Source organism: Scomber scombrus, chromosome 10 (assembly GCF_963691925.1).
Source record: "Scomber scombrus chromosome 10, fScoSco1.1, whole genome shotgun sequence".
Taxonomy (NCBI): domain Eukaryota; kingdom Metazoa; phylum Chordata; class Actinopteri; order Scombriformes; family Scombridae; genus Scomber; species Scomber scombrus.
In genome coordinates, this window is record NC_084979.1 from 29830707 (window position 1) to 29854309 (window position 23603).

General features: G+C 38.3%; 1 protein-coding gene across 1 annotated transcript; it reads left to right on the top strand.

Moving 5' to 3' along the window:
- Positions 1-20635, top strand: ptk6b (PTK6 protein tyrosine kinase 6b). Its single transcript, XM_062427467.1, has 8 exons — positions 1-386; positions 4546-4667; positions 9918-10081; positions 12024-12183; positions 16035-16196; positions 19362-19543; positions 19630-19783; positions 20304-20635. Exons 1-8 carry the CDS (start codon positions 1-3, stop codon positions 20483-20485), a joined length of 1512 nt encoding a protein of 503 aa, XP_062283451.1. The 3' UTR covers positions 20486-20635.
- The last annotated feature ends 2968 nt before the right edge of the window (positions 20636-23603 follow it).

The window sequence follows — 23603 nt, forward strand, 5'->3', positions numbered from 1 at the left end:
ATGGGTGAGTGTCTGCGTAAAGCTTGCCCATGTCTGGAAACGCTATGGCAAAGGATTTTTAAAGATAAAAAGCCTCCTGAAAATGCTGATGGAGGAGGAGAAGGAGGAGATGTGGATGATATGTCTGAGCAGATATCAGCTAGCTCCGAGCCGCCGTCTCCGCAGGGCAGGTCGGCTGAGAGCAGTGCCATCTTCACGGCGCGCTGGCCCTTTGACTCCAGGACTCCGGAGGAAATGTCTTTCGAGGAGGGGGAACTGTTCAGTGTGATCACCCGCAATGGAGGCTGGTGGAGCGCGCGGAAGATCGACAAGAACGGGCGCGTGCTGGGTCGTGGGATGGTGCCAAGTAACTACCTGATGAGGGCTGAGTCTCTGGAGATGGAGCCGTGAGTGCTTTATTTTATATTATAAATACTGTAAGAAACTCATCACTTAAACATCTCAGCTTCACTTAACTCCTGACCTTCTTACTGCTTTGATTACTTCATGCACTTGTGGAATAAATCAACCGTAAAATGAATATTTAAGAGGCTTTAAATGATTAATTAAGCGTATAACAGTGAATTAGAGGGGTTACACATGATGGTAATTAGGGAAAGTGTCATTAAACCAGGTGTTTATAAGTGAAGGAGACATCTTCAGTCCTTTCTGACAGACTAAACCTAAACTTAATAAGTGATTCATTATAAGCAAAAATTCATCTTCAGCTTCTCAGATGTGGATTTTTGGCCATTTTCACAGTTTTCCAACTCAACATCTTTAGGTTTCTGAGTAATTTGTATGTGTTAACTTTGGCTTATGGGAAGAATAATTTGCATGTTTCCTTCCTTTAAACCATTTTATTTATATGTAGACTTTATGAAGTGTATGATTCAGCACAGCATGTTTGTCATGGATCAAATAAAACTGCACGTGTGATGTGCTTTAATCTCTTCTTTTCCCGTAACTCCAGCTACATAAATCAGATTGGGAAATGCTTATCTGTCTTTATCCACACACACACACACACACACACACACACACACACACACACACACACACACACACACACACACACACACACACACACACACACACACACACACACACACACACACACACACACACACAAGCACCTTTCTTATCCGGGTCCAGGACTTTGACATTTCTATTTAATGACTTTAGGAAAAGGACAGTGTTAGTGGCAGAGGTCGATGCAGCTGTATCTAGTGAAGAGCATTTTGAACTTGAACCTTTGTACTTCCTTGTACTGTCTAATGTAATACATTTAAGACAGTGTAGCTCAGCATTTTAACTAATTTACTGCTCAGCCAAGTTCAACCTCAACCAATGTTTTACAGTAGTTTTTAAAGCCGAAATAATTGACTTTTATGTGCTCGAAATCAAATCTTTTGCATTTCTGTGAAACCTTGTACTGAACACATGCTTCATGCGGAAACTTGACACAAACTCGCCCCTCACAGGTGCTTTAGCTGCAGCACAGTAACCGTGAGTTAGTATTATGAAATCAAACAGGAGGAAAACGTGCAGTTTCACTCTAATGTGATCAGTCCGGTTCTCATAATCATCAACATTTCACTGGAACTGCACTTGTTAAACTTGTATTTGTGCAAACTCAACTGTTGTAATGTTGCATCAAATTACAACATCAGCTTGAATAAATAACACTTATACTAATTCAGTCTGTGGATCCACCTAATACACACTTTGTCTTATGTTTATTATCAGCAGGTTTGATCAAATTGTTTTTCCAGTGAGGTGCCTATTATAAATAAATCCACCAACAACATCCATGTTATTAGTTTTTGGAGCCATTTCTGAACAAACTAACTTGACCAAACTTTTCATAATAAAGGAACATTTCACTCAGTGCAGCGGTTTGACTCATTGATGTGATTTTAATAGTTTTTGGACAATAACAACAGAGGTCTACGGCACAGAAGAATAAGATTCATCAGGCTTTAAATACACTTACTGTACAATAAGACAAATATAGAAAATCACCAGTCTTATCTTATATGTGGTGCTTTTTTTAAATCAGCAATTTCATGGTAGTTATATTTCAGCAAAATGTAATAGGATACCATTTATCTACTGAAGACAGGTATTGGTAGAGGCTTACAGGACTTTTCCATAACCTGCCACCATCTGCTGCTATTCAACAGCGAGCAAACACTCATACAGCTACAACTTTATATCATAACAAATATCTGATTTATAACTACATGATACATATTTCATGATTGAAAATGAGCAAGGACAAGAAAAATCTCACATTATGCCCCCTTCTCAGAGTATTAATGGTTCAGATGGTTTAACAATCATCTCGGACACATGTGCTCACATCAAAACACTCGAACAGGACTGAAGACGGATCGTTTCTGAACTCTGTTGCAACTGTGAGAAATGTTCAGTAACAGCTTTCATAACGTCGGTGTCATGTCTGTGTGTCTCAAACACCGGCAGCCTCCCCACTTCTTGTTTTGTCTCTCTGTCTCTGTTTATTGCTTCAACAGAATGGGAAGTGTGTAATGTGCGGTCAGTCTCACATGTCAGCAGGTGCTGGAAAGTTGAATTGATTTAAAGGTTTAGACTCTAATGTTTTTAAACTATTAAAGCTGCAGTATGGAGAAAAAAGTCGACTTAGCCGGAAGATTTGAATGAGTACACCTTCGAGGTCCCTCCCCATTTCCTCTCTGTGGCCCTGCCTTCCAAGCGTCTCCCCACAGAGGAACCTGCCGTGCACAAGCAGGCGTGTAACCATGGTAACAGAGGAAGCCTGTTTGACCTACTGAGAGCGCAACAGGCGCCACAGGGGTATTTCCACCGTGGTACAGCTACGCCACAGTTTTGCAGAGAAATCTGTCTTTTAAATTAAGTTTGCACTGTTTATACGGTAATTACGGTAGCCCAATCAAAACTGAACGATTTCCTTGAGGCTACCGTAATTACTGTAGTAGCAGCACAAACTAAACAGTCCGATTTTTTTAACTTGCTCAAATTTAGTTGGTCATTTTCTTTGATTTTTGTGCTTCTATTGTGGGCCAGTAGGCTACGTAGACCAATGGTGTCTTTATCTGTCTGTTTTATTCATGTTTGTTTTGCTCAAATACGATCAGGGCTCCGCACCGGTTGTTTTATTTTGAAAGTTGACCGTGAACTTTATGCTGATTCTGTGTCTGACTTCCTGTCTGGTGCGATCTGCTCTGTTGGATTCTTGCACACATTACAACCACTGGACGGACCAAGAGACACTGGATTTTTTTCACAGTTGATCTGCATCTTATTCTACTGTCAGAACATAAAGACAATTTTAGCAAATATAACACAAACATAGTTACATACTGCAGCTTTAATTACATTATACTATAGTATTTTCGGCATCATTTGTCATCTAGTTAATCACCTTCGACACAATAATAGAATACCAAAAGGATTAGTAGTAATCACAGTTTGATGTGGTTAGTTTTGGTTTAGTTAAGACTCACATAGTTTATTTGGTTTCCACTTACAGAACCAGTAGAGCTACAGATAGCTAAAGTATTTTTATTACTGATTAATCTGACAGTTATTTTATTGATTAAAAGATTCATTTTTGGTCTATAAAATGTCAAAATAGTGAAAACATGCCAGTCACAGTTTTCTAAAGCTCAAGGTTTATTTCTTTTTACCTAAACCTAAAATATATTCAGTTCATTATCAGCTAAAGTAATAAAAGCAGTAAATCCTCATAATTAAAAGATGACGTTGGCAATTTTCGACATTTTCTTCAACAAATCTGAAGTTTAGAGTCAAACCAGCAATTGAGTATCGTGTGTTTATCCAAACTCTGATATATATATTATTCCTCTGAAGAACGCTGCTGTTGTTGTCCAAAAACGATTAAAAATATGTCAGTAAGTCACACTGCTGCACTGGGTGACATGTTCTTTCTTTATGAAGAGTGTGATTATATTAGTTTGCTTAGAAAAACGGCTTCATAGATTAAAAACAGCGATCACATTTTCACTCTCTGGAGAGTAGTTCTGTGTACGGCAAACACCACTGAGCACAGTGTAGTAGGAAGATCAGAAGTTGTGATGTGAAAGTTAATAAGATCAACAACTAAACTACTTGTGATTAACCAGGCTCACTGTAAGTCTACTCTATGGAGTCAAAACTACAACAACAAAAAGACACAGACATGAAACATTACAGAGTGCAGACAGTGATTCGTCAATCTTTGCTCGACCGCCTTTTTTATTGTTTCATGTGTGATATTCTGCTAATTCTATGTTACTTAACTGGTGTATATTGTTTTATGAGAAGCATCTTGTAACCTCAGTTTGGAAATGTGCTATAGAAATAAACTTTATTATTACTGTGACTTCCACTGCATCTCAAATTCATTCTTGTGTAATTCTTTGATTATTCTAAAGATTTATTCGATATCTCAGATTATTTTTGTTCCTAGAGTTTTTAAGTCCGAACCCATACAACCACTTCATAATAATCACTTTAATTTGTGTCTAATACATTAATAAATGTCTTTCTGTCTTGATCCAGATGGTATTTCGGTACTATGAACCGCTTTGAGGCACAAAACCACCTGTTGACACCAGACAATGAAGAGGGAGCTTTCCTCATCCGCTGCAGTGAGAAAAACGACGTTGGACACGTCCTATCAGGCAAGATGAGAAAGGGGAAGGGGTGACGGAAGGGAGAGAGTGGTACAGGGTCAGTGGGTTAAAGTAGAGGGAAGAGAGAGTTTCACTTCAGTTCAGGATGTTTTTTTAGTAAAAGACGGAGATACAAGGAAAGAGACGTATAAACCCTGAACGCTGTGAGCTCAACACTATTCATTTTCTATGAGGAGAGTTTCATTTATCAGTCTGACCATCGACAGGTCAATTTGCATTAAGTTAACTAATAAAATACACTTTGAAACTTTGTAGTGATTTACCAAAAAAAAAAAAAAAAAGGAAGAATGAAAGAAAAAGGGTCAACGTAGTGCAACAGGAAGTTTAGTCTTTATATGGTGTTGATTAATGTCTATGGAGGAAAAGGTCTTTGCTCTGGTTTCTAAGATCCTTATTTTTTATGCATGATTTTATCCAAGATAACAGATGTCATCAAATAAATAAAATGCTGCTTTAAGGTATCGACCGAAATAAATCGATACCGAAACGTCTCCCGTCAAACGATACCTGCAATCGATCCTTTTTCCAACCAGAACTAGAAAATATGATTATTTGTACGGACTTGCTCACAGCCAATCAACAGCAAGCGTCCTTCGATGTAACGCGACATGTGATTGGTCCACTGCCACAGCAGCTACAACCCGTCTGTGGTGGTGAAGTCATGGTGAATTTGAGTTAACGCGCTTAACAGTTCAGCAGCCAAGATGCCACCTGCACGCTCTAAAGTGTGTCTACACTACACGCCTGTTACACTGGATAAAAGAACGATGAGTATCAAATGAAGTACTCAGTTGGTTATCAGTATCACTTTAAGAGTACTTGGATCGGTGCTGGTGTCATAATTTTTAAAACAATTTGCATCCCTACTTGACACAATGTCACAAATTGTTGTAAAATGTCTTAAGTTGCTTTTTACTCTCTGGCTCTGTCTGAAATCACTCCCTATTTACTACACATTGCTCCAAATATACCCTCTACCACTTTATTTGAGTGTCCAAATGCTGAGTGTGTAAATATATCCACTGTATAGAGTCCTTAAATATTCCACATTAGGCCTGGGCGATATGGGCAGACCAAATATCTTGATATCAATATTTGGAGAATATTGTAGGAATGACTATCGGTGCTTTCACAAAATATGTACGTAATGAGATTTTGGATAAATAATCATCAGTAATGTGGATATAATGACTAAGTGGATAAAGACAGATAATGTAATGAAGCCTTTTTAAAGTAGGAAAAGACACTTATTCCATATCCAAATATCATGATATCGGTATAACATCAATTTATTGCCCAGACCTATTCCACAATGGCATGTACACTACTTTCTGCTAACAATCTCACAATGCAATGCTCCACAATTTAAAAGACAACTACCGTCACGTGACTCTAAAGCTGATGGTGACGACACAAAATGATGAAGATTAGTAAGCTGCTCACTACTGAGCAAAGTATTTCTTGTTTATTATACAAGGAGTAGTGAATGGGTGAATAAGGGAGTGATGTTAGACACAGCCAAGAAGTGGCAGTGACGATGATGCTTAATTTATTCATCTGCAACTGTGTGTTTAGACAGAATATAAGGTGAATTTTAAAAAGGATGCAGGATCACATATAAAGTCAAAGAAAAGACACATTTGCCTGAAGAGTTGAAAAAGTTAGTCGCATCCCATTTTTTTAAGTTGCTTCAGGAAACTTAGAGATAAGAGGAAAAAGGAGAGAGAGACTGGAGGGGGAATAAAAAGGAAGAGCTGGAGTTTCTGGTAAGGCTATGTCCCAGCTGAACATATTTACATTCAGGCTGCCTCCCTGCTTTACTCTGTATACGATGACGCAGCTGAAAAAAAAAGAGGCACTGATTTGAATAACAAAAAAGGTCGACTCAGGGATTTCTTGGCTGCTGAATCATCAATGTTTAGGGGTAAGCCCGGCTTTCTGGTGAGCTCTGAGTTCAGTCAGGGGTTGAGCTGAACACAAACACACAGAAACACTCCTGCTGACACTGGTTTGTACCACTCTCTGTAGCTCGCTTACAGTGAAGTATCACTTTATAAGGCTGCTTGAGGCGAATAACAAAAAGAGAGAGAGACATTTCCGCCTACACAATGAAATGCTGCTTCAGTGGAGGCCAACACACATTATCTCACTGTGTTTTCTGTCTTGATGTTGGTCACAGTGATAAATAGGGCAGGGTATCTTTTAAAAAACTGCCATACCAGCACCAATCCAAATAGTCCGGTGTAACAGGAGTGTAGTGTAGACACACTTTAGAGTGTTTAGGAAGCATCTTGGCTGCTGAACTGCTAACTAATGGCACTCTTCCACTATACAGTTTTAGCACTACTCGGCTCGGCTCGACTCGGTTTGGTACCAGGAACAACCTTTTCCATTACTATAGTTCCTCCTCAACGTGGGCGGGGTCGTCATAGCATGGCTACTCGAAACTGCACAAACACATAAACAATGGAGGACATGGAGGCGATGGTGTACTTGCTGCTGTATGAGGCTTTCTGTCTCACACAAAGCAAGAGAAGAGAAACCAATCGCTGTAACGCTGTTGTTGGTATTTAAAAATGCCGCGTTTGATTCTTGTGTGGGACGGCTCATGACTCTTCCAGCGACAACTCTTCTGACCAATCAGCGGCCGGCAGTCTGTTGACGTCACATTTAGTATCGGCTCGGCTCGCTTGGAACCTCGGCAGAGCAGCTACTAAAAAAGAACCAGGTACCAGGTACTATCCCTGATGGAGACGCAAAAAAAAAACAAAGTAGAGTTGAGTAGAGTCGAGTAGTGATAGAACTGTATAGTGGAAAAGCGCCATAAGCACACTAACTCGAATTCACCACAGACAGGTTGTGAGCAAGTTCATACAAATAGTCATATTTTCTAGCTCTCGGTGCAAAAAGGATCGATTGCAGGTATCGTCTGATGGGAGACGTTTCGATACTACTTGGTAACAATTTATGTTGGTCTATACTTTAAAGGTAAAAAAAAAGAAGGATCTTAGAAACTACACATTTATTAACACCTACCTGTTGCACCACTTTGACACTTTTTTCTTTCTTTCTTTCTTTTTTGGGGGGCAAATCACTACAGAGCTTCAAAGTAAAGTTTGCTCTAATTTGTAACTTTATTCAAATGACCTGTCGCTGGTCAGACTGGTAAATGAAACTCTCCTCATAGAAAATGAATAGTAATAGACGAGAGATGCTTCGATACTACTTGGTATTGATTTATTTCGGTCGATACCTTAAAACCAGAATTTTGCCTTGTTGATGCAAACAGTTTTTCTCCCTCTTCTGTTCACCTAGTTGCTGTTAATATATGCTCGAAACTCTGAGTGTGATAATCCTGTTAGGTTAAAAAAAATCTCTTTCTTTTGCCTGTCCATGTGTCACTGCCTCAAGACATTTAACTGATGCCCTTTTAAAGAGCAACAGCACGAGCGTAACCACAGAAAATGTCAGTATTTATGTTTTCCATCTTTTTATGCACCTGATGAAAACAACAGCAGAGTGCAAAACACTACCAAGAGGAAGAGAGATGATTGCTCAATTTCTCTGCTCCCCAATCTGCCAGACACCTATTAACCTAACCCACTAACAGCGACTCCCACTGTGGGCTTTGAAAACATTCAGGGGTTACTAGGAGGCATCCAGCAGGTCTGATAATAAAGTGAAATCAGCCTGTTAGCATTTTGTTAAGGTACGGTCTTCAGAGTAGGTCACGTATGTTTTGGCAGCACTCAGAGCCCAACACACAATAACTGTAGTAGTAGGTATGTGAAACTATGCTTCAGGTAACAATTACACTGTAATTTGTAAGGCTGCACAAAGCTGTATGGATTAAAATAGAAGCTATTTGTCTGACTAATGTGAGACGGATGTCTGACAAACCAGCTGTTAATCATTCAGTTATCTCTTGTGATATGTTAAATGCATCTACAAAAAAAAACATTTACTAAGTAGCTTTACACCAAAACTCCTGTCTTTACTTTTCCTGTGAATTGTTCTCATGTTTGATGACTCATCATTCATTTGAATTCAGGGACATACCCAAAAAATGTGTCCAACCAAACAGGATTTTGATGACGAGCTAACCGCACCCTTCATCTATAAACTGCTTGTGGGATTTAGTAGCTAGCAGGGAAATATCAGAGTAGGATATTGTGCGTGTTTCAGCATTATTTATATATATTATATATTATTTATATATATTTTTTATGTGTCTGAGATAAAAAATGAGATTAATTAATTTCTCTAGTCCTGTCACGATAATTACTTTTGTTGGACGGTATATTGTCTAAGAAATAATCGCGATAAACGATATTATTGTCATTTGAAGATAATTTAATTTAAATCCCTCTTGTAATTGTGCACCATCTAAATATTCAAGATGGGGCCTTCAGGTCTGCGAGCCAATGGGAAGTAGAGTCCAAAGACGTTAAGTGGATCATACAGGTTTTATTACACCTTGTGTCTCAACTCCATGGTTTCTATTCAATCAATCAATCAATCTTTATTTGTATAGCGCCAAATCACAACAAAGTTATCTCAAGGCACTTTACACATAGAGCAGGTCTAAACCGAACTCTTCGGGTTTTAATTTTAAAGAGACCCAACATTCCCACATGAACAAGCACTTAGCGACAATGGCAAGAAAAAACTCCCTTTTAACAGGAAGAACCCTCAGAACCAGAACCAGGCTCAAAGTGGGAGAACATCTGCCTCGACCAGTTGGGGTAGGGGGGAGAGAGAGCAAGAATAGGAGAGAGAGAGATTGTTTACGATAACGTTAATTGCAGAGATTTGGGAACACAACAATGAAGAGTGACAAGGCAAGATTATCACACGGGTTGTTAACATATAAACTGTAACTGTTCGTCGTTAAATCCAAAGTGAAAACACCCAAAAAAGTCTGTAATAATCCCTTATTGAACAGAAACACTGTTTGTGTATGACTACAGTTCATACAGAAGGTTACATTTTGGGCAATTTTACCACTCGCTGCTTATCGTTTCCTCTTTCACATAAGTTTGGTTAACCTTGTTTTAAACTGATCTGATTATCTGAATATCTCCACATTTCAAGATCTAAGCTCGGGAAACATAACATATACAAAACCTACATAAAATGAGAATTTAAAATTTCAATAAACCACAATTATAATTAATGTGTAAAAACATTAACAGGACTTAAATCTGACTTTGTGTGCATGTGTGACTCTTTATGCAGTGAAGTCGGGCACTCGAGTGAAGCATTTTAAGGTCCTCCAATCGGACGAGAGTCAATTTTACGTGGAGATGAACCAGGACTTCAGCACCCTGATCGACCTGGTGGAATATTATTGCACCAACGCCCTCAACAACGCAGGCAGACTGGGAAGCCCCTGCAAGAGGGTAAGATTCGTTTGTATGTGTTTCTATTTATGTAGCTTCTTCTTCTCTTGTTTGTTCCTCTTACTTTTGGTCATATGAAAAGAAGAAGTGTGGACATTCAGAGATGGTGTCAACTCCCCCCTCCAAAACATTCATATACAGTTATTGACATCAATGTGCTTCCTTGTGTTTGTAGATGTGTTGTTATGATGTATTCTAACTTAAACTGAACACAGACTTCCTTTTGAGAAATCAGATAACATAGCGGCAGAATTGAGAAAATTCACAATGTCTAAAAAAAATTCAAAGCTCCAGCAACACAACTTTATCATTAGACCAAGGTGTTTCGGCTTGTGGCCTTAATTAGAGTCATCATAAAACACATTACAAGCAGCATTTAAATAGGGTAAGCAGAAGCAGAAAATGTCAAAAAGGTAAAAACAAACCCCAAAAAATAACCAGCTATATGCATCCAGACATGTATCAGCCAATGTGGTATCTACCTAGATGGTTTGGGTTTGTGGGCATGTGACTTCAGGCCAATCATAGACAAGGGGAGTATCCAATGAATGACATGGGTGACACCAAATTACCAAGTACCACCCGTTCAATTGGACTTTTCTGGTTTATGGACCAAATATGGTGTCACCCATGTCGTTTATTGAATACTCCTTTTCTGAGAGAGAGAGAGACAGAGAGAGAGAGAGAGAGAGAGAGAGAGAGAGAGAGAGAGAGAGAGAGAGAGAGAGAGAGAGTGAGTGAGAGTGAGAGAGAGAGAGAAAAGACCTGCAGCAAAAGTTCCTCACCGGTATCGAACCAGCAACCCTGTGAAGCATGCGCAGTAACCACTTGGCTATCAATACCCTTCAAATTTTGCATTTCTGACAGCCTGACAGACGGTTGCCTTGGAAACATGCTCAGCGTCACAGACGTTACATATAAAACTGCCATTGTCAAAGAAAAAACCAAAGTATAACACAAAGAACTTGTTCTGAACTGAGAGCATGTCCACGATGTGTCGTACAGACGATACGAGGGCTGAGAATCTTGTTCAGATAAATGATCGATTGTACAGAAAAATGGAAACAATCATCAGAAAATGATAAAAAACATCCCAGCGGGGTCTGATCACCCTCTGACGGAGATTTCTGCTTCGTATTTGTGCTTCAATATTAACTGGCTCTTTAAGAAAAGGACACACCGTGATGTCTGACAGCTCTTTCAGTCTGCAGGCTTCAACTAAAAAGGAAAAGAAACTCTGGGTTAGTTGAAGAAAACCTGTCAGCCAGCAGGTTAGGTTCAGTATGTTGCCATGGTAACTGACGCAGAGTTAAGCTGAACTGGCTTTGTGAAACCGAAAAAACCAGAGTTACCTTGAACTCTGAGTCAACTTACTCAAAATAGGGCCAAGGACAATTACAAAGATGCTTGATCACAAAAAACTCAAGCCTGGTTTCAAACTGCTGAATCACCGCGCACAACTCTGAATGACTTTTACTTTTTTCTTTATCAAACCCATAATATTACGAAGAGGGTCTGACAACGTGCATTTTACAAAGATCATCAACTCTGGCCTGGGACCTGTTAGTTATTCCCTTGACTTATTATGCCTTTTAGCACAATATTATGTATTAAGCCACTATTTAAGACCCTTTTATGGAGGTTCTTGTTTTGAAGAGTCAGCTCGAAACATAAAAAGCGCGGCCTTAGCGAAGGGTCAGTTCAGTCTGATTATGATTGACGTGTCTTCAAGTCCAAAGTGCTCAACACACAGCAATTCTTCCTTATTGCATCAATGTGATAAATATGTACTGCTATACATCATCATTTTTCATTTTTTTCTGCCGTGTCTGTCAAACACACACAAAACACCCATAATAATCCTACATATTAATGATAATTCATACATTTTATTTGTGTCCCTTTAGGACCTAAAAGTGTATTTTTATGTTTCCTCCATCAGAAAAAGCCCAAAGCAGATCCTAATTTCACGGAGGACGACTGGGAGCTCCCCAAAGAGGAGTTCACCCTAAAGGAGGAGCTAGGCAGCGGTTATTTCTCTGATGTCTACCGAGGACTCTGGAAAAAAAGTATTAATGTCGCCATCAAGATCATCAAAAATGGTATTTCATCACATCTGTTGCTTTAAAAATGGCTGATTTAACATCTGGGTTTCTGATTAGGAACAGTTGATTGGTACTTAAAGCAGGTCGATTAGAAACATTCTGGAGAACACGTGAACAAATCATGTATTTGGACGTTTAATTTAAACAACTTGTTGACTATATCACAGCTAGATTAATGTATAAGTCAACAGAAGATGAATCGGCAATAAGTTTCATAATCACTTAATCATACAAGTCATTTCAACGAGGAAAGACAGCAAACTTATCGGGTTCCAGCTTCTCAAACGACATGTGAACATTTTAGCCGCCTTCTTTTTTATTTAATGTTATCATACATTTATATTTAAAAAAATATAATATAAATATGTTTGGGTTTTGGACGGTTGATCAGACAAAACAATGTGCAGGCCGGATCTCAGGTTCAGGGAAACTGTGATTTGCATTTTTGACAGTTGACGGACAAACAAGTAAACAACTGAAAGAATATTTGAAAGCTTAATTATCAATTGCAGCTTAACCCTCCTGTTGTCCTCGAGTCAAGGAAGGAAGGAAGGAAGGAAGGGAGGAAGGAAGGGAGGAAGGAAGGGAGGAAGGAAGAAGGAAGGAAAGGAGGGAGGAAGGAAGGAGGGAAGGAAGAAGGAAAGGAAGGGAGGGAGGAAAGGAAAGAAGGAAGGGAGGAAGGAAGGAGGGAAGGAAGAAGGGAAGGAAGGGAGGAAAGGAAAGAAGGAAGGAAGGACGGTAGGAGGGAGGGAGGAAAGAAGGAAGGAGGGAGGAAAGGAGGGAAGGAAGGAAGGGAGGAAGGAAGAAGGAAGGAAAGGAGGGAAGGAAGAAGGGGAGGAAGAGGGGAAGGAAGGAAGGGAGGAAAGGAAAGAAGGAAGAGAGGAAGGAATGGAAGGAAGGAAGGGCAGAGGAAATAAGGAAGGAAGGAAGGTAGCAGGGAGGGAGGAAAGAAGGAAGGAAGGAGGGAGGGAGGGAAGGAGGGAGAAAGAAAAAGAGGAAGGAAGGAAAGAAGGACAGAGGAAAGAACAAAGGAAGGAAGGGAGGAAGGTAGGTAGGGGGGAGGAAAGAAGGAAGGGAGGAAGGAAAGGAAGGAAAGAAAGAGAGAAGGAGATAGGGAGGAAGGACAGACGGAATGAAGGAAGGAAGGAAGGAAAGAAGGAACAGTAAAAAAAGACGGGGTCAATTTGACCCGGGAGGACGACACAAAGCTTAAATCATAGGCATCTAATGATATGAGATTTTACACCAGGCAGCTGGTAAACTGCAGATATTTCATACATCCTGCTAATTGATTGAGGACAGTTTAGGACAGTGGTCTCCAACCCTTCTCCTCGAGAGCTACTGCCCTGTGTGTTTTACGTATCTCCCCACTCTAACACACCTGATACTTATAATAATTAACTCATTATCAAGCTCGTTGACAAGCTTCAGCTGCTTGATAACAAGTTAATTAATATCCAGTATCTAGTATATCACCCCACTCTAACACACCTGATTCTAATTATTAGCTCGTTATCAAGCAGCTGAAGCTTGTCAACGAGCTTGATAACAAGTTCATTATTAGAATCAGATGTGTTAGAGTGGAGGAGATACCTAAAACATGCAGGGCAGTAGCTCTCAAGGAGCAGGGTTGGAGACCACTGGTGTACGATTTAACTCGTTTTTGCACCACTTGCATTATTGATTGATTGCTAGCTACCAATTTCTCAATGAATTCTACCTCTCATATTGAATAGATAATGCCTTCAGTTGTCTTAAAAACATGTGGTGTGCTGTAAAATACTATTGATATGTGAAATAGTAGAAGTAGATTTATATGTACGTTAAAAACAACCAGAGAGAAAATGTTCAGGTTGTATTGACATGACCTCAAATCTCTAATCTAAAACACAGAGCATTAACAGAGAAGTTGTGTGGATGTGAATGTGAAAGCTGTCCAACTTTCAGTTCATCTGTTTCTTCTGCTTCCAGTATTTGGTTTTTTGGATGTATTTTTGCTTAGCTTTGCACAATCACATGTCAGATATCCTTTTTTATTTCTGCTTTAATTCTTCAACGGTGTCACGTAAGTAATATCGTTAATGAAGATGAGAGTCTTCGGTGTAGTGGAAAAATACAAAATGTGATTACCATGAAACGGTGTGGGTTTGGTTTAACCGGTAAAGACACACATAAGAATGTAAAGAGATGTTTTTAGACCCGGTAATCACCACAGATACTGTACTACATAGTTTGCGTGATGTGCATCATTGTTATGTGAGACACACAATAACATTAGTCATCAAAACTTCCAAAGTGTTGCGCAATCCCTCAGTGAAATTCATTTTTCTTTCTTTTTTAAGTAGGAATTAATCACCCTTTTGGCATTAAGTGTGCTAATAATAGTTTATGTTTCTACTAATGCTTTAATCATCACAATAAGTCATTTTCATTCACAACAATTGAGTCAATTATTTGTGACAAACAGCTGCAGGAAGTAGGAGTGTAGGAGTAGCTTGAGGGGTAGACTGGTGAGCTAAACCACTAAACCTGCAGTCAGTCAAGTATCTCACATACCTGGCGACTCATTCAATGTGCAGTAATATGATATGCGTGTAACTCTTCCTCTAAACAGGAAGTAAAACCATTTCTCATCATTTTCAAGAAGTGTTCAAAAAAATTCCTTCGAACTGAAATTTGTGGGAAACTTGAGCTTCGTCTTGTGGTGATTTTTCATAATAACAGATAAAACAGAAGCTGCAGCTGAGACCAACATAATTCCTGAGAGCAACAATAGATAAAATCAATATTGTGTGATTAATAGAAACAATAATCAAACAAACATATTTAGTTTATATTGATATAAAATAAAGAACAGCAGCAGCTCCTCATGTTTTACAAGCTGGAACCAGATAATATTAGACATGTGTTTGCTTGATAAATGATTTCCACTGTTAGCGGGTCATTTTCTGTTTCTCTAATTAATTCCGCAGGGTCTCTTTTGATCAAGACCTGTGCTATATATGAAACGTGCCTTCTTTGAGATACATTTAGTTATGATTTGCGCTACATAAATACAGGGTTTCTGCAAGTTTGAACAAGTTAAAATTTAAGACTTTTTAAGCCCATTATGAATTAAATTGAAGATATGAAAAAGTAAGGAAAGTCGAAGTCCCAGAATTACTTTCAAAGTAACAAAATATCTGATCTTGAGTGTGACACCAGTGCTTTCACAACAAGTGTGCCTAATTTAAGGGACTTCTTGCAGATAATGCACTGCGTTTTAAATGGATCATTTGGTACCTTCAGAAAGAACTACAACAGACAGACCTAACTGTGAATCCCAACAATTCATTTCTCAAAAAAAAACAAAAAAGGCAACGGAGGAATTAAGGACTTTTTAAGGCCTAAAATTGAGATTATTACATTTTAGACTTTTTAAGACCCTGCAGAAACCCTGAAATACAATTGAATTGAATGCATTGTAATTCAGGCAATGGAGTGGAATATAATGCATATATAGTTTTAAATGTTGATTCCTGAAAGCATTCCTGTAAAGCCACACACACCTATTACAATATCAAAATAGGGCAAATACGTTTACACTTTTAAAATAAGCAGTTGCAATATTATTGCATTGTATAAAATGTCTGTCGTTTGTTAACCTTCGACTTACTTGGAAAGAACCGAAGTTGCAGTTGCAGTTTCTCTGCAATATCAAGTGTTATATATTATATGTTAATGATTTCTGTTTGGTTTCCTTCTTTTCTTCTCTCCATTTCTCCTTCCTCTGTTCCTCTTTTGTCTCTGTTCCTCTTTTTCCATCTGTCTCTCTCACTCTCTCTCTCTCTCTCTCTCTCTCTCTCCAGACTCAGAGTTGAATCACCATGAATTTCATAGGGAAGTTCAGATCTTGAAAAGTCTCCGCCATCGCCACCTCATCTCTCTGTTCGCTGTCTGCACGGCTTCGACGCCGTTCTACATCATCACTGAGCTGATGGAGAAAGGCAGCTTGCTCAACTTCCTCAGAGGTAAACCTCAGTGTTCTTTTGCTTCTGTCGTTTGTGTGAAGCAATCTGAGTCTTATACCCCCGGGGTAGAGCTGAACAATATATTGTTATGGTATATATATATTTATTTAAGACTTAAGACTTAATTTTTAATGTTGTTACATTTAAAATACTGGTTGCAGAAAAATGTTTATTTTTTATTTCAATGCAGCTTAAGACAGTTATCGATCTGTTGTGATTAATAGACTATCGGGTTGAGTAGCTGTCCATTTGGTATTATTATGCTGTTTTGTTTAACCCTCCTGTTGTCCTCGAGTCAAGAAAGGAAGTTAGGAAAGGAGGAAGAAGGAAGGAAGGAAGGAAGGAAGGGAGGAAGAAGGAAGGAAAGAAGGGAGGAAGAAGGAAGGATGGATGGAAGGGAGGAAGAAGGGAGGAAAGGAGGGAGAGAGGGAGAGAGGAAGGAGGGAAGGAAGGAAGAAAGAAACAGAAGGAGGGAGGGAGGAAAGGAAGAAAGGGAGAAAGGAAAGGAAGGAAGGAAGGAAGGAAGGAAGGAAGGAAGGAAGGAAGGAAGGAAGGAGGGAAGGAGGGAAGGACGACACAAAGGTTAAGAATGCTTAATTTTCACTGTTACTACACTTCAAATTTCAAACATGTGTGAAATCATAGTCATATCATATATCATATGGATATCTAGATATTTTGCTTCAATATAGAGATACGATAATTGGTCCATATCGTGCAGCGCTGCCTCTGGGTTAGTTGAGGTTATCGTTGGGCTGATGGTTGGTATCTTGCCTTTCAGTCCAGGAGGATGTGAGTTTTGTTCAAAGCAGCATTGCCCCTGGGCCACAACGACAATAATATATAAAACTGTGATTATTCTGAATAAAGTTGCAGTTTAAACAATGGTTTCTTTCTGTGAATTAAACCAGACCTGCACTGACATTTAAGATTATACCAAGCATGAATATTTGTTGTTTATACATGGAAAGAACTGAAAAAAGTGATGCAGCTGCTTGTTGTTGCCATGCCAGGGTCATTTCATTTTATCCATGTTACTGACACGACTAGAAATGAAAATGTCAACTGAAATATTTCAACTATTGGATGAATTGCCATGAAATGTACTCGGATTCGACGTCTACTGGATGGATCAGTCCCAACATTCATGATTCCTAGATGGTGATTCATGATGACACTTGTGATCCTCTGACTTTTCCTCAACTATGAAGAATTTGTATTTTAACGTGAAATGTCTCAACATCTACTGGATAAATGTTGCCCTGAGGAGGAATGTCTATCCTCTGATCTTTTCATCTAGCACCATCATCAGGTCAAATGTGTAATTGGTCCAGTACACTTTGGTTAATGACCAAATACCTAAAAATGATCGACATTTCCATCAGTTTCTGCTGTACGTTGTGTTTACTGTTGAGCAAATGTTAGCATGTCAACAGTCTAAACTAAATCTGTTGTTGCAATCATGAACATCACACAAAATGGTCTTTCTTTATCCTGGAAACCATCTTTATCTGAGCATAACTAGTACATACCGCAGTTTTCTAAGAGCATATAAACCAGACAATAACCAACAGTTTAATATCTTACACAAGTATCATTAATTAGCTACAGATCATGACATTTACAAGAGGCTGCCACCTGAAACATTTAGCCTCTTGAAGCATTAAGACATTGTTAATATTTAGTAGTATATCATTGTGAGTTATTCTTGTGATTTTGAAAAATGCTGATATTAAAACCACCAAACCAGATCTACAATAAATATAGACTTGTGTTAAAGGGTTAAGTCATAGCTATGAAACCTTCTTAGACTACAGCGTAGTTAATGTAGTGTAACGTAACGACAACAAGACCTGTGACGGCTCGTATTTTCTACATATTTCTGATGCCAGTCCAGATTGTAGATAGTGAAGACGACATTGAGGAAGTTGAATACTCTGTGATCTTTTCCTTACCAGTAACTCACTCTTAGAAAACATGTGATCCCAGAACTCACAGTCACAGTAAACGAATAACTGTAAACATGGAAACTTCACAGTAGGAACTATTTAGTAAAAATACACGGCGAAATAGAGGTTAGCTAGATTTAAGATGGTGTGTGTAGAGAGGAAGAAGTATTAAAATCCTTTACTTCACTAAAAGTACCAATACTGCAATCTAAAAATACTCCATAACAAGAAAAAAATTCCTACTTAAGTAGAAGTACTGCAGTATTATGAGCGATGTAGTATGCAGTATTACACTAAAACTACTGCAGTATTATGAGTGATGTAGTATGCAGTATTACAGTAAAAGTACTGCAGTATTATGAGCGATGTAGTATTACAGTAGAAGTACTGCAGTATTATGAGTGATGTAGTATGCAGTATTACAGTAAAAGTACTGCAGTATTATGAGTGATGTAGTATGCAGTATTACAGTAAAAGTACTGCAGTATTATGAGTGATGTAGTATGCAGTATTACAGTAAAAGTAGTGGTTTGGTCCTCTGACTGATATATTATTATTATGACATCATTAGATTATTAATAGTGAAGCATCAGTGTTAGAGCAGCATGTTACTGTTGTAGCTGCTGGAGGTGGAGCTAGTTTACACTACTTTATATACAGTTAGCTAGTTTAGTCCAGTGGTTCCCAACCTAGGGGTGGGGCCCCTCCAAAGGGTCAGCAGATAAATGTGAGGGGTGGTGAGATGATTAATGGGAGAGGAAAGAAGAATAAACTAAGTTCTTTCAGTTTTTGGACTTTTTCTCTAATATTTTATTGTTGCTGAAATATTGGATCATTTGAACATTTATTGAAATGAAAGAATGTGAGAAGTTTAGAGGGAAAAATCACTATTTGGTGGAGCTGTTAACAACTCATAGACATCTGAAATGTGAGCCTGACTAAACACTGCTTTTTGGTTTCATCTTTAACAATGTGTTGTATTTTAAAAGCTTGTTAAATTATCCATTGTGTCAAATCTTCATCTGAAAAGTAACTAAAGCTGTCAAATAAATGTAGTGGAGTAGAAAGAATAAAGTAGCATCACATGGAAATACTCAAGTAAAGTACAAGTACCTCAAAATGAGAGGCGAAGATTTGGGCTCTACAGTTAATCTTAGTTGGACTATTGATTCTTGATCCTGATTGGTTTCTCTGTATATTTTATTTTATGTGTCAGGTAAGGAGGGGCAGGTTCAAGATGTGGTGTCACTCATTGACATGGGTGCCCAGGTGGCTGATGGGATGTCATACCTGGAGGAGCAGAACAGCATCCACAGAGATTTAGCAGCTCGAAACGTCCTGGTGGGGGAACACTACATCTGTAAGGTGGCTGACTTCGGACTGGCCAGAGTGATCAAGGTATGGAGACCAGGAGGGTTTGTCTGTCTGTGTGTCTTCTTTTTTTAAGTTAATTCAAGTTTTTAACACAATGATTTTTCATCCAGGAACCATTCTACATCACAGAAGATAAAAAGATTCCCTATAAGTGGAGCGCTCCTGAGGCCATCAGCCACGGAAAGTTCTCCAACAAATCGGACGTCTGGTCTTTTGGTGTCTTGCTCTTTGAGATCATCACCTACGGAGGCGTTCCTTACCCAGGTTTGTTGAATTTGAAACTTCTGGTCAAACAAAACATTTGAAAATGTCATCTTGGTCTTTGGGAAATTGAGATTGAATAATTCACACTTAATAAATAGTATATCATATAGTTGCAGCCATGTTTGCAGCCCTCTGTCTTAACTATACTTTCTGATTACGTCATTGTCGATTTTAGGATACGAATTTTCATAAGGTGACGAAATGAAGAAACTATTTCCTGTAAAGTTGCAGCATTTTGCAGACTGTCACTGTGAAAGTTCAGCATTAATATAGTTTGGATGTTTAGGGAAGTGAAAGTTGACAGCCATATCTAGCAAATATATTAATACAAGGACTGTGATATGTAACATGAGGAGGTGTTTGTAAAAGTAGCATTAGATTACTTTTCAAGCTGACAACTATTAGTGTAAAATTATACTGAAAAAACAAACAAACAAACAGGTTAAAACTAATGCTGAACCTCTCTTCTCTACTACTGCACTTCTAGCACTTACACATCTTTTTCCTCTCTCTCCCTCAGCTTTCAGTAATCAGGAAGTATACATTGAGGTTACCAAAGGATACAGGATGCCATCTCCGCCCAAATGTCCCAACTTTCTCTACGATATCATGCTGAAATGTTGGAGCGCCGATCCAGCCGACAGGCCAGACTTCTCAACCCTAAAGGTTCACCTGGACAGCAGCTCCTACGAGTTGGAGTGACCTGGACTTCCTGCAGTACTTACTGTTCGCCACAGAGGGGCAGCAGAGAGCCTGACACTGAGCAGAGACTCTTTTCATTTTTTTTTTTCTTTTAATAGAAACAAAACAGGACTGCTTTCACAAGCTTTTTGTTTGAAATGACTTTGATTGTGTGTTTGCAGTGTGCCAACCTGCAACATTGATGTATTTTATTCAGTTCACTAGATTATTTCCATTATCAATTAATCAGATTATTATTTTTCTTAAAGCTTTTCTAAAGCTTTTTTAAAATAATTGATCAACCATTCATTTTTTTTTTTTTAAATAAATGTGCCAATAATTCTCTACATCCAGCTTCTTTAATTTGACCCTTTGCAGGTTTATTTAGTCATCTTTGATCATAAACTGGGTTTAGTCTGTTGGTTGGAGAGAAAAACACATTTATTTATGTCAACTTCAGCACAAAGGAATAGTGATGGATGTTTTTCTGACATTTTATGGACAAAACAATCAATTAATTGAGACCATAACCCAAAGATAAAGCAATACTGGTTAATTCAATATTTTGTATACAATGACAGAAGATAGTTGAAGCCAATAACAATTTCCTGAAACCTCAGCTGATGTCTTTATATTGTTTGTTTCATCTAACCAACCGACCTAAACCCAAAAGGAAAATCCTAGTATTATCAGAGCTTTGTTATATTTTCTTACACACTCTGTGGACAGAGAGTAAAGTAAGAGTAGAGTTTGACAACATGTCAGCATAACACCAGGGTTTTCATCCAAGCACATGATTCACTTCCAATTACAAGCATGTTTCACGGAGCCAGCAGAAAGCACGAGCAGCAGCAGCAGCACGTGATGAGGTGACATTTAGTCGAATCTGAGAGGTCAGACTTAATGTTCATACTGATGTAAACCTCATCTTGCCTCCTAAAAAAACAACTCTGATGTGATGTCACATCAGCAGAAGGAGTTGATTGCTGTTTCCAAGGTTGAGAATGAACTTTAAAACTAAACTGTTCAGCTGACATGGATGAGAAATCTTTAAAGTGCTCAAAATTCAACATTTACATTTCCATATGCTGATGAGGACCATGTGATATAACCAAAAGCTTCAGAACAGCTGTTTAATCAACAATCTCCTTTTAGTGGGTGCTGGACAAAATTGGGATTGAACAGTTAATCAAAATTGTATCAAAATTGCAATATTACCTATACTGTAATTATCAAATGGCAGGAGGTGCAATTTTTGTTAAAGGGAAAATGTGTCAAAATAACATTTTAAATTAAATATTGTGCTGCTGCAGAGACGTCCAGCCACATTATATTCTACAGACTTAAGAATGTAAAAATGACCATTCCCTATAATAATATCACAAATCGTATTGCAATATGATATAGATATTTTGTCAAACTTGTTCAGCCTTAGAGCAAAGAAATAGAGCAAATGTCATAAATAGACTCATAATTTTGAGTCACAGCTATGATAGAAATATTCAAATATGCCATAAACTAATGAATATGTAAAGCATGGAAAAATGTGTAAGATCAAGTTTCTCATTTGTTTATAATCTACCGGTCAGCTGCCTGCAGTTTTTACTTTTATCCACCAGGGGGCAGCAGAATATCTGAAGACCTTCATCCTGTCTTCCCTCTTTTGGAAACTGAGAATTAAGTTGCACAATTTAGTCACAGTCCACTACAGTACAAACACTTATAGTATTTTAACAGTTTAGCTCCAGTCTTATATGTCAGGGTTGAAAGAAAATAAAGTGTATCAAAGCCACCAAGCTATAAAAAAAAATGGGGGCAACTTTAAATAAACAAATATTTCAGCATGATTTAATATGTTTAAACTGATCCCAGGTCACGTGTTATTTCCATCTATCTGGTAAGAAGGTTTTTTGGTGTCAGATTTGTAACTGATTCGCAGCGACAGTTGTGGAACAGCTTGTACCACTGTCGTATTTAAACATCTGATGGCTTATCAGAGCATGCGCCTCGCCCTAAACTGCTGTCAAAGTGTTGAACGCAGCGCTCGTATCACTGTCAGCCTGCTGCAAACACGTGTGTGTCGTGTGTGCGTGTGTGTGTTACATTCCCTCCCGTCTACTGCTTGAGGTAACTGGGTCAGTAAAGCTTCACATTTGACCCCCTTTTCATTCTTACTTTCTCTCCCCGTCTACAATTTAAAATAATTTATAGAGGCTATAAATAAAATACAGTGTTGCCAAAACTCTTTACGAACACTGCTATAAATCCACAGTGTATTATCATTATTAAAATGTTATTTATTTCTAAACAAGGTGCAAAAAAAAGTTTAAAAAAGGTAAAAAAAAGTTTAGTTTCATGTGTTAAATGCAGATTCATTAATCAGTCACTTTCTGACATACTTGTTGGAGTTGTTTTTCTTTGTCTGATTCATTTTTGCAGGGATGAAATTAAAAGAGTTGCATTTTGAGTTAATTGTTTAGTCTTTAAAATGTCAAAATGTGAAAGGTGGCGTCATCATGTTAATTGTTTTATCTGACAAACAGACTAAAAGTCAAAGAGATTTAATTTGTAATAAAATAAACCAAAGAAATGCAGCAAACAGTGTTTTTCAAAACTAAATTAAAGGTTCTATATGTAACCATCACGAGGCTATTCACATTTATTTATTTATTTTTCTATTATTGCCAGTGAGTGAATGAGTGTTAACATAACTTTAAAAATGTGATATTATCCGACTTCATCAGTTGTGTGTGTGACCATTTTATCGGAGTGTGTCGGGACAGAAACTCAGCAAAAATCCAACAAATGTGACGTTTCTGTGCGCTCCAGAGTGACTCGCCTCTTTCCCGCCAATGTCAACAAACAACCAGCATAATGACACAACAAATACGGTGCTATCCGATTAGAAACCCCACGACGACCACGACACATTTCACTAAAAACACTGCAGTAGTATCGCACTATGAACTCATGTGCGAGCGTACAAGCTTAACATCCACAGGTGTCGCTATTGAGAAGGAATTTCTGGTTTCTACATACAGAAACTTTTACTGATTGCTTTAGAAACTGATTGATAAACTTTTGGAGTTTCAAAAAAGTTTGCTGTAGACACGCAGATCCAGAGCAAGAACGCAGGCGC

Bases quoted from the DNA above. Each gene is read 5' to 3' on its own strand.
- ptk6b (XM_062427467.1), top strand. From the start codon at position 1: ATGGGTGAGTGTCTGCGTAAAGCTTGCCCATGTCTGGAAACGCTATGG. The intron at 10,082-12,023 runs GTAAGATTCGTT...TTCCTCCATCAG, and splicing joins TGGGAAGCCCCTGCAAGAGG to AAAAAGCCCAAAGCAGATCC. The intron at 16,197-19,361 runs GTAAACCTCAGT...TTTATGTGTCAG, and splicing joins CTTGCTCAACTTCCTCAGAG to GTAAGGAGGGGCAGGTTCAA.